Genomic DNA, 12,309 nt, shown 5'->3' on the forward strand with positions numbered 1-12,309 from the left:
GAAATGATTTTCAAAGATTTGGTTTTTGCCCACTCACGCTTTTGTTTTGCGTCCCTCCAGGTTCTAGTAGCTTAGCGGGTTTGGTGGTTTTCCCGGAGGACGTCCCGGCATTCTGACAGACACTCACCTACGTAGGGTCACCTTCGGGTGCACTTTTGCTGTATTGTTTCTTTTGGACTGCTGTAGGCTTAAAGCTCTGAATTCAGTGTCTTACTTTTGCTAGCACATACTTTATCACATTATATTTGCTAGTTTAAAATTATTCGTACTTTTATATTACGGTTTTTAGCTTCCGAACTGTGCACATGGCTAGGTCACTTCCATGTGACGGCCAGCATGCCCTGATCTTGGTTGGGGTGTGTCAGTTTGGTATCAGAGCTTAGGTTTGGCAGTCCTGTGTCTTTTGTGAGTATTCTAATGGTTTTGGTGCCTTCTGTCAGAATTATGCCGCCTCGTCGGGAACCACGCCGTTCAGATGAGTCTAGTTTCCCCGATATCACTTAGCTGGGGGAAGCTATTGCTACCGCTATCCAGGCAGCTATCCGCCCTCCCCAGAGGACTCCTCTGGAGACGATGTACAATCTGAAATTGGATAAGTTCCACGGTCACGAGGGGCACGAGGGCGCAGAGCGCTGGTTAGAGCATATTGAGAAGACTTTCCGAGTATTGAATAATCAGGGGAATCTTCCTGTGGAGAGATGGGTCGAGACGACCTCATGGTTTCTGGGTACGGAGTCTGCATCCTGGTGGGAGCAGGAGCTTCGTAGTTTGACTCCAGCTGAGAAGACGGACTGTAATGTTTTCATTAGGCTATTTAAGAGGAGATTTGTGCCCCCAGAGTATATCGATCGCAAGAAACAGGAATTCACCGAGTTGAAACAGCGGAAGATGTCTGCGAACGAGTATTATCGGAAGTTTACCGACTTATCTCGCTACCACCCTGAGATTGCTAGTAACCCAGCGAAGATGCTTCGTCGTTTTCGCATCGGCACTAAGAAGAAGTGGCGTTCGATGTCGACCTCCACTCATTGTGATACTTATCAGGAGTTCTATGAGGTTTTGCTGAGGGTTGAGGACTCTGAGAATATGACGAGCGAGAGTGATGACGATGAGAAGAATGGTAACCAGAAGAAAGACGTCAAGGGCAAAGGTCAGGCATCGCTCGGGCCTGGTCAGACTCAAAACTTCAAGAGGGGTGGTAATAGCTCTAGCTCTTCTAGTGGTGGTTTCAATGCCACTGGTCAGGGACGAGGAGGTAGATTTACTGGTGGCGCTCGAGGCCAGAGACAGGGGGACGGTGGTCGAGGTAGGGCCCCACTTTGCCGAAGGTGTAATAATCGGCACACTGGCGAGTGTAGGCGGGGCAGTAGTGGTTGTTTCACTTGCGGGCAGATAGGGCATCGAGTCGCACAATGTCCCCAGAGTCAGCAGCAGAGACCGCAGCAGACTTTCCTGCCACCATCTGCCCCTATCCAGCAGATTCAAGGTCCTAGTGGTTACGGACAGGCAAGTCGGGGTGGTGCCTACCACTACCAGGGTGATGCTGTTCCCTATGCCCCGGGACAGTATCAGTATCCTCAGGACCCCTACTCCCAGAGTGGTTACCCTCAGTATTCGGGCGGCTATATGCCGTATCCTCCCGCTCCAGCCGGCAGTTCTCAATGGTATCAGGGAGGACAGGTTCAGCTAGGAGAGATTGCTACTAGCAGTGCAGGGTCTTCGAGGCAGACCGGTCAGCCCAGTCAGGGGCGTGGTACGCAGGGTCGTGGTGCTCAGGTGAGCAGAGGTCGTGGCGGACGGCAGCAGGGCCAGGGGCGTATACACAACATTTCTCTGCAGGATGCTCAGAACAACCCGGATCTGATTATGGGTACGTTAAATATTCTTGGTTATTTTGCTAGAGTCTTAATTGATTGTGGAGCTACACATTCTGTGATTTCTCATACATTTGCTCAAGTGACGCAACCTCGCCCCACACCTCTAGGGTATGATTTAGAGTTCGCTATGCCTAGAGGGGAGAGATGTATTGTGGATCGTGTGTACCCAGGGTGTCCAGTGATAGTTGAGGGTGTGATTATGCTAGCTGATCTTATCCCGTTAGATATTGTTGATTTCGATGTGATTTTGGGCGCGGATTGGTTGCACCCCAATCGTGCCAATATTGATTGTTACGGGAAGATAGTTACATTTCGTCGTCCTGGACTACCCGTGGTTACCTTTGTTGGTGAGCAGAGTGGGGTGAGACATGGTGTTATTTCGGCGTTACGAGCGAAAAAGTTGTTGACTAAGGGTTGTCAGGGGTACTTAGCCCATGTGGTGTTGGATGAGACTCCTCCTTGTAGTGTTGAGGACGTGAGGGTTGTCCGACACTTTCCGGATGTTTTTCCCGAGGATTTGCCTGGGTTACCACCAGATCGAGATTTGGAGTTCACTATCGAATTGCTTCCAAGTACTAATCCTATCTCTTTGACCCCTTATCGTATGGCACCTGCTGAATTAAGGGAATTGAAGGTGCAGCTACAGGAATTAGTGGATAAGGGTTTTATTCAGCCTAGTACTTTGCCTTGGGGCGCTCCAGTATTATTTGTGAGGAAGAAAGACGGAACTTTGAGGTTGTGTATCGATTACAGGCAATTGAATCGGATGACGATTAAAAACCGTTATCCGTTGCCACGTATCGATGATTTATTCGATCAGCTTAGAGGTGCTTGTGTGTTCTCTAAGATTGACTTGAGGTCGGGGTACTATCAGCTGAAGATTAATAGGGATGACGTTCCTAAGACGGCGTTCAGGACTCGTTATGGTCATTACGAGTTTCTGGTTATGCCATTTGGGTTGACGAATGCACCAGCAGCTTTTATGGATTTAATGAACCGGGTGTTCCAGCCTTACTTGGATAGGTTCGTGATTGTTTTTATCGATGATATTCTGGTATATTCTAAGTCGAAGGCGGAGCATGTTCGACATCTGACTTTGGTGCTGAAAAGGTTGAGGGAACATCAATTATATGCTAAGTTTAGCAAGTGCCAGTTTTGGCTAAACCAAGTAGCGTTTCTGGGGCATGTTATTTCTGCTCAGGGTATTCTGGTTGACCCTCAGAAGGTTGCGGCGGTGGAGAATTGGGAGCAACCGCGAACCGTCACCGAGGTGAGGAGTTTCCTTGGCTTGGCGGGGTATTATCGGAGATTTGTTAAGGATTTCTCGGTGATTGCCTTACCATTGACGAGACTAACGAGGAAAGATGTTAAATTCGAGTGGGATGATAGGTGTGAACAGAGTTTCCAGCAGTTGAAGTATTGTCTCACTCAAGCACCTGTTCTGGCACTCCCGGACGATAGTGGTGATTTCGAGGTTTATAGTGATGCTTCCTTGAATGGTCTGGGATGTGTGTTGATGCAGCATGGTAGGGTGATTGCTTATGCTTCGCGTCAGTTAAAACCCCATGAGTTGAATTACCCTACTCATGATTTGGAGTTGGCTGCTATCATTTTTGCATTGAAGTTGTGGAGACATTACCTGTACGGAGAGAAGTGTAGGATCTTTACTGATCATAAGAGTCTCCAATATCAGTTTACTCAGAAGGAACTTAATCTTCGTCAGCGGAGGTGGATGGAGTTGCTCAGCGATTACGACTGCACGATTGATTATCACCCTGGTCGTGCGAATGTAGTTGCTGATGCACTTAGTCAGAAGTCTCAGGGCCGCATTAATGCGTTGTATGCAAGCCGTATTCCTCTTTTGGCGGACTTGCATGCTACAGGAGTGAGGTTAGAAGCAGAAGATCGAGATGTGGCTTTACTTGCTAATTTTCAAGTTAGGCCCATCTTAGTTGATCGGGTGCTGGCAGCCCAAGCAGCTGATGAGCAGACACAAGAATTAATCCAAGCTCAAGAACAAGGTAGGAAGAGAGACCTCAGGGTACGTGAATCAGATGGCATGTTGATGCAAGAGGGAAGAATGTTCGTGCCAAATGTTGTGGATTTGAAGAAGGAAATTTTGGATGAAGCACATATCTCGGCTTACGCCATGCATCCAGGAGCTACTAAAATGTATCATACCATTCGACCATTTTATTATTGGCCGGGTATGAAGAGGGAGATAGCCGAGTATGTGAGTAGGTGTGCCATTTGTCAGCAGGTTAAGGCAGAAAGGAAGAAGCCGTTCGGATTGTTGCAGCCGCTTCCCGTTCCCGAGTGGAAATGGGAAAATATCACCATGGATTTTGTGTACAAGCTCCCGCGTACACATAACGGTTTTGACGGCATTTGGGTGATCGTTGATCGACTCACTAAGTCCGCACATTTTATTCCAGTGAGAGAGAAGTATTCTTTGAGTCGTTTAGCTGAGTTGTTCATCTCGAAGGTAGTGAAGTACCATGGTGTCCCGGTGAGTATTGTCTCGGATCCTGATCCACGGTTCACATCTAAGTTTTGGGTGGCTTTCCAGGAAGCTTTGGGTATGAGACTACTTTACAGCACGGCGTATCATCCTCAAACAGACGGGCAATCTGAGAGGACTATTTCTCCCCTTCGTCACAATTTTCGTCCCCATCTACTTCCACGTCCACTCCCGAAAACCAATCCATTGATAGTTCTCCCAACACCGAGCAGAAGGAGAGCTTGGACTTTCTCTCGGACGAACTGCGAAGCTTTTGGAAGACTGAAATAATTAGAGTCGTACACGAAAGATTAGCAGAAATTGATCCACAAGGGAATATCAGACGGATTCGCGACGGAGAAATCGTGGATGCTTTGAGGCTCGATTCCCCCCTTGATGGAATTTGCCTATAATAATAGTTTTCATTCGAGCATTGGCATGGCACCATTTGAGGCATTGTATGGTAGAGCTTGTCGCACACCGTTGTGTTGGTCAGAAGTCGGAGAAAGAGTTTTAGTGGGTCCGGAGATTGTTGAGGAGACTACTCAGAACATTCAGGTAATCAAGACTAATCTGAAAGCAGCACAGGACAGACAAAAGAGCTTAGCGGATCGACATGCTACGGACAGAGTGTACGAGATTGGAGATTGGGTATTTTTGAAACTTTCACCATGGAGAGGTGTAGTGAGGTTCGGGAAGAAAGGCAAGTTAAGTCCACGGTACATCGGACCATACATGGTCACGGAGCGAGTTGGTGAGGTAGCTTATAGGTTGGAGTTACCTCCGGAGCTAGCTAGAGTGCATAACGTTTTCCACGTGTCTATGCTCCGACATTATGTTGCTGATCCATCTCATGTGATACCTCCTCAACCGTTAGAAATTAATCCAGATTTGACGTATGACGAGGAACCGGTGACGATCATTGATTGGAAAGAGAAGGTTCTGAGGAACAAGACAGTGAAGTTAGTAAAGGTTTTGTGGAGGAACCATTCAGTCGAGGAAGCGACGTGGGAGACAGAAGATCGGATGAGGGATTTGTATCCTAGATTGTTCTTTGGCTACTAGGGGTTGTTATTTGGTTGTTTTGAATTTCGGGACGAAATTCTATTAAGGTGGGTAGGTTGTGACACCCCGTCCCAAAACTATCAAAACGCATAGGTGAAATGACCATTTTACCCCTAGTTGTTTTATTATGTTTTTGGTTGTTTTATGTGGTGTTGGCCAAAGTTGGACCACACACACACATCCTATCTCTATTCCTCACCCTCTGTCACTTTCTCTCTCTCTCTCTCTCTCTCTCCCCCGAGTCCTCTATTCTTCTTCCTCTTCAAACAAAAACGTACGGACACCCACACAACCCTTCAAACCTGGACAGATCGAAGGAACCAAGTGCACCATCAAGTTCCTGAGGCTGAGAGGAGTCTAGTGGTACCATTTTCAGGTAAGAACCTCGACGTTTTCACGTCGATTTCACAAGGTCCGTTTTGGTCACTGTTCATGCAAGAGTAATTTATTGAGTTTTTGGACATTTGAAGCTTATAGTTGTGTTTGTGAGGTTCCCAGGAGCTTGGGAGTAGCTCGTTGGGCGAATTTGGACGTCAGAATCGTGGGTGGTGGAGTTGGCCGAGTTTTGAAGATTTGGGCAGGTATAATCTTGAAATTTTAGGCCTTAAAACTTGTTGGAACTTATTCTACTAGCCTTAAGGTTGATTTTGGTGCAAGAAACATGAAAAAAGGTGGAAAAACGAGCGAGATATGGCGAGTTGCAGGTTTTCCGGCGACGGCGCCGGCGAGGGGGGTTGATCGGAGAAGAAGGGAGAATATTCCGTTAAGGTTTAACGGAATATTCCTAACGGCAGTGACGGCGTCAGTTAGGTTTAACGGAATATTCCGTTGGGGTTAAAGGGATATTCCTGACAGCGTCACTTGACGCCGTCAGTGTGCATGGCACGTGGCCGCGCGTGGGGGCGCGTGGGTCCGTGTTTGTCTTGGCGCGTGAGGGCGCGTGGGAAGTCCAAAAATTATTTTAAAAATATGGGTGTGATCGTGAGGTTGTGTAGATCACGTTGGTATATTCATTTGTCCATTTTGAGCAATGTATGAGAAGTTATTTTGAACGGACGGTTATGTGCTTTAAAGTTAACGTTTTTATAGTTAATTCGCATATAGGTGACACGTATCCCGAGGACGAGCGTGCACATTCGAGGCAGGGGGGCTACGACCCTTCCACATACCAGTGAGTGGGCTTTTGTTTTCCGTATATACCTATATACATGTTATTTCCCAGAAATTTGTATAAATGCTTCGTTTTACGCCATTATTTTTATATGATTGATGGTTATGCATGATTAGTGGCATATACGTTTAATTATACATTCGATTATGCATATGTCACCTATATATTTGTTGGGTGCTGTGGAGGCATAGGTAAGTGCCAGGTAAGCGTTGTTTAACATTCGCATTAAATAATGATTCGAGGTGCTTAAAGAGCTCATAACCTGTACCCCGGTGTTAGTGCTCCCGCCCTGAGTAGGGCACAGTCCTTCACGTGTTGTTCACCTCCCGCACCACACGCTCAGCTTGAATCCAAGTTAGGTGCACAGTCCTGTCGTACAGACCACTATAGGTGGTTCCGACTCGTAGGTGACCCGCGATTATTCGCACAGCCTTCACGTGATCGTAGCACTAGAGCGTTCATATGTATTACACCCAGGCCTATCGTACAGACCACTATAGGTGGTTCCGACTCGTGGGCAGGTTTAGTGATTTAGTCGAGATTTGAGCTCTAGATTCAGCCGTACAGGTCACTTAGGGGACTCCGGCTGCCAGTTTATTATGCTATTGATGTGAGTTATACCTGAGCACTTGCATGTTGTTATGAGGTTTCGAGATGGCATACCTTTGAGCATGACTTGGCATATCTACATATATGTGTTTATTTTCTGGGAAGTATACAGGTTTTACGGCGAGGGGTTAGAATGCATTTTATGAAATGATTTTCAAAGATTTGGTTTTTGCCCACTCACGCTTTTGTTTTGCGCCCCTCCAGGTTCTAGTAGCTTAGCGGGTTTGGTGGTTTTCCCGGAGGACGTCCCGGCATTCTGACAGACACTCACCTACGTAGGGTCACCTTCGGGTGCACTTTTGTTGTATTGTTTCTTTTGGACTGCTGTAGGCTTAAAGCTCTGAATTCAATGTCTTACTTTTGCTAGCACATACTTTATCACATTATATTTGCTAGTTTTAAATTATTCGTACTTTTATATTACGGTTTTTAGCTTCCGCACTGTGCACATGGCTACGTCACTTCCACGTGACGGCCAGCATGCCCTGATCTTGGTTGGGGTGTGTCAGTGGGCTTAACCTCACAATGGGCTAGCAATAATGTGATTCAATCAGTTGCTTATTAAATATTATTTTCTATATTTTAAACACATTCAAAACATCTTAAGAGGCTTATAATGCCGGTTATAAAAAAAGTATTTTGTACACGAATAATAATGTGATTAAATTAGTTGTCAAATGAAATTTTTTTTTAACAAACGATATTATCTACGCTAAGAGGGAGGGGGTGGGCTTAGCCTTACAATAGGCTAACAATAATGTGATTCAATCAGTTGTTTATTAAATATTATTTTCTCTATTTGTAAACATGTTCAAAAGATCTTAAGAGACGTGTAATGCCGGTTATAAAAAAGGTATTTCGCACGCGGATAATAATGTGATTAAATTAGTTGTCAAATGATTGTTTTATTTAAATGACAAAATTACCCTTCAGGCACACTGAGATTTCTAAGCTCGAGCAGGGGGCAATCATCCCTCAACCAAGTCAAAAGTGCCCAAAATAGGTATTTAATTCAAAACCTGTTTCATCCATCCTCATCAAATCTTCTCCACAAGGTAACCTCCAAATCATTCCTTTTTAATTATATTAATTAGCTAATTAATTGATTTATTATTCAATTAATTTACTAATTAGCTACAAATCAAGAATCTCACTCAAAAAGCCATCCAAGTGGCTGGTCCATCTCCTCCCAAGGGGGCCAGCCACACCCCTATATAAACACCCTCATTCTCTCCAAAACTCAATTCTAATTCTCTTGCTAAATTCTCTAAATTCTCCAAACACTTTTCCCTCAAAATTGTAACTTTGGCATCAGAAGTTCTTCGGTCAAAGCCCTCCCATCCATCGTGGGCGCGTGAGGATCTTGGCCTTGACCTAAGGTGTTATTTGTTTTGTAGGTGCAATTTTGTCCAAGAACAAGGAGGAAGAAATTTGCATTCACAAATTTGTGCTTTCATTGAGAGTTGAGTCACATGCTCATAGAAGACTCTCACATCTACCTGTTTTTGTTTCCTTGCTTATTTGTAGATTTTTCGTACGTTCTTGTTCTTGGAATTTTTTATTTCTAAAATTTCTTTGATAAAACGTAAAAGAAAAGTACAATGGCAAGAGATTCAGAAACCTCGACGAACAGAAATTCCAATGTTCAAGGATTAGGACCACGACAATCTACAAGGCTCAACACATCAGTGAGTGGAGCAGCACCCCCACGAGGCACCACCGTGGCTACCACTACAGTGGCCACCACGACAACCACCTTTGGCAAAACCCACGGCTCCAAAGCCACGGTCCAAGCGGTGCCATTTCAACATTCAAGGGCCCAAGCCCTCGTCGAGCCGGCTCGTGCCGTCCAAACCCAATGCGAGCCCAATGCGTTGCCAAGTTGAGCCCAAACCTCGGACCCACGTGCACCACACACGAGCAGCCCACTCCCGTGGCCTAGCCAATTCCTGTGGCTGCCCAAGTAACCTAAGTCAGCCCAAGATTAGTTCAACTATCCTGTTCAGGAACTACGATCAAGTCGGGGGCATTTTCACCACATTTCTTCATAGATTTGACATTTCCCAACTCAAATCACGTGCCCAGGGTTAACCACACTTCCACTGCTCAAAGAGGTGCATACTTTCCAAGCTCTTCCAATTCGAATGGTGAACAACACTTGTCTTGACGAGTCATAGACTTAACGAGCACCCTTGCACGACAAATGACCTTGGTGAATCAACTCTTGCAGCGCACCGAGATCCAACGTGCCCCAGATGAGGAGTCCCAAAGTAGGACAAGGGCAGACGAAGAACCTCTCCAGCAGTGTCCTGGTAAGCAGCCACTCGACCAGCCACGAATCGAACGTTTAGGTAGTGTACATTCCTGATTGGGCCCTTGAGATAGCGTATACTCCCGTTTTAGCACACGGAGGAGCATGCATTCTCGATTAGGCTCACAAACGAGTATACACTCACGGTTGGGGCTACACTCCGATAATTAACATGAGCAGCCTTCCAGGCAAAACGTTCAGTCGCAGCTAGGTTTGCAAGGAACATCCCCCAAATTTCATCGGATTAGGCAGCACAATGGACCAAGAGAAGTAGTCACTCAATCCAGCTTAAGTTCAACCAGCAGCCAGCGAAGAAATCCCTCGCCTACTAGGAATTTACCTTATGCACCGCAGGCGCGGCATAGATGAGCCTAGTATGCAGAAGAGAAGCCTAGACCAATAGGTTAAGACCGAGGGCAGTCGAAAGCTCTGCTACCCCCAACAAAGGCAAATTTAGGAAGAGGTAAAAAAACTCCTCAATGAGCGATTGTGTGATTTCCAAAGCAATGAAGTGGCCGATGAAGCATTACGACTGGATATGACTATCATGAGCAGGTCACCCTTCATGGACGAGATCGAGCAGGCAAAGCCTTCACGCAAGTTTAGCATGCCACATTTCACATCTTTCAAAAGAGATGGAGATCCGGAGAGGCACTTGAAGCACTATCGAAGCACGATGGTACTTTATCAGAAAAACGATGCCCTTATGTGCAAAATATTCAACACCACTTTCCAAGGCGAGGCACAAGATTGGTTTCACACCTTGCCACCACAATCTATCCGGAGTTTTGCTGATCTTTCCTTGGTTTTCACCAAAGAATACTCTTCCTACTATTCAATCAAGAAAAAGTCTGACCATTTGTTCAATGTGAAGAAAAACCCAAAAGAGTTGCTCGGCGACCACGTGAAGAGGTTCAAAGCAGAGAAGGTGAATATCGTCGGATGCAATGACTCATTAGCAAGTGCAGCCTTCCAAAAATGACTCCAAGCAAACCACCCACTGTTCAGAGAAATGATCATGAAAGAAGATCTAACTCTAGCAGACTCATTTGCTTTGGCAGAGAAGCATGCACTTTGGGACGAGGCTGGATAAGTCGACAAGGCTCCCGTGTAGCCTCGAAAAAAGTCAGCAATGGCTTAAAAAAAGGTGGATGGGAAGCAGTCCAGTAAACGCAGGCAAAAGGCCAAACGTAAGGACTGACCCACAACTAAATAAGGTTTGATGACCAAGAACTACTCTACGTTTTTTATTCCGATCCACAAAATTCTTCGTGACATCAAGAACGAGCCATGGTTCAAGCTGCTAAAACAATCAAAGGGAGATACTTCCAAGTTGGATCACACCAAATATTGCACATTCCATTAAGGTCCCGATCACACAACCGACGACTGCTACACTTGGAAGAACTACCTAGAAAAGCTCATGAAAGAAGACAAGGTCAATAGATACTTAGACGAGCCAGTTGTGCAACCTAGAAGGAATGCAAATGATGACGAAAAGAACAAATTTCAACCGAACTAATATTGCATCATGCAAAATAGCGTGTACCCATTTAAAAACTGGCAATTTTGTTTTCATGAGCAGAGCGCGGGTAATCAATTTTGAATCAACAACATTTTCGCCGAATCCGAGCACTTAGGGACCACTAACAACTCCAAAAAGAAGAAGATCCAGCAAGTTCTACTAGTCTCATAGGTCTAAGCAGTCGACACTCAACTCGGACCCATCATTGGCTTCACCGAGCAGGATGCAAATGGCGTCAATTTTCCACATAACGACGCACTAGGAGTTGTAAACACGAAAATTCTGTATGGAATGAAATGAGAATACATGTACAAAGTAGATTAGTATTGATTTGAATTTGAATTTGTAGGTTAAAATCTTTGTTTACAACATTTCCTCTTATTCAATCTTCACATTTGATGTAGATGTGTGATTATTGATCCAAGGGTCACGATGACTTAATCTTGAACGAACGATTTAATGATTGCTTCAAGTTTGGAGCTTGAAATGGTGTGTGGATAGTCTTCACCTCAAAGTTGCGATAAAGGGTGATGTTGATGCAGGATTTGTTCATTCAAGGGTCTTGGCAACTTGATCTTGAAACAAACGTCGTTACAAGTTTTGAGCCTGCAACAAAGTCTTGAAGGAATCGGCACAAGTGCTTGTTGATTCTTCAAGGGAGTGCTTCGGCTTTGGTCGAAAGAAAGCTTCGGCTTTGGTTATGAGTTTTTTGAAGAGAGCTTTGGTAGCGTATTAGTCTTCAAAGGTTTGGCAAAGGTTCTTCTGTGTAGAGATTTTTTCGACCCTTATGCTTGCGGGAAGACCTTGTATTTATAGGCTTCTCAAGGTTTGCCTTTGGGTGGATTTAGCCTTTATTTGTGTCTTGATTCGTCCTTGGGAGAATTTAGGCATGTTTTGTGTCTTAATTTTAGCCACCTTTACTCCCTTGGCCGAATTATAAGGACTTTGTTGCCTATTTTGTGAACAATCTTCAATTCTTGCTTGTTTTACGAAGATGCCTTAACTTTCTTTCCGGTTTTAGGACCAATCTAGACCCTTTTGCCAAATTTAAGGGAGTTTTCTCCCTTGTGCTGAATTTCGGGAACGTTTTATGCTTCCTTTGCTTGATTTGTGCCACGTGTCATTGATGACTTGTCCATTTGTGATGAATCATATGCCACGTGGAGCTTTGTGATGCATCATTTGTATGCAATGAAAATTACATGTCTACAAATGCCCCCACTTCAAGGCGCGTTGTAGGCATGTGCTTGC

At 45.1% G+C, this 12,309-nt stretch overlaps 2 protein-coding genes across 2 annotated transcripts; both read left to right on the forward strand.

Annotated features, from left to right (window-relative positions):
* Positions 1-573: 573 nt before the first annotated feature.
* On the forward strand, positions 574-4,790 carry LOC148691527 (uncharacterized). The gene is made up of 6 exons (XM_088682848.1): positions 574-948; positions 1,045-1,155; positions 1,246-1,870; positions 2,063-2,704; positions 3,242-3,767; positions 4,592-4,790. The coding sequence occupies exons 1-6, from the start codon at positions 574-576 to the stop codon at positions 4,788-4,790; spliced, it is 2,478 nt and encodes an 825-aa protein (XP_088538974.1).
* Positions 4,791-4,815: 25 nt separating this feature from the next.
* Positions 4,816-5,442, forward strand: LOC148691528 (uncharacterized). The gene has a single exon (XM_088682850.1). The coding sequence runs from the start codon at positions 4,816-4,818 to the stop codon at positions 5,440-5,442; it is 627 nt and encodes a 208-aa protein (XP_088538976.1).
* The last annotated feature ends 6,867 nt before the right edge of the window (positions 5,443-12,309 follow it).

This window comes from Pyrus communis, chromosome 13 (assembly GCF_041283825.1).
Source record: "Pyrus communis isolate YQ-2024b chromosome 13, ASM4128382v1, whole genome shotgun sequence".
Taxonomy (NCBI): domain Eukaryota; kingdom Viridiplantae; phylum Streptophyta; class Magnoliopsida; order Rosales; family Rosaceae; genus Pyrus; species Pyrus communis.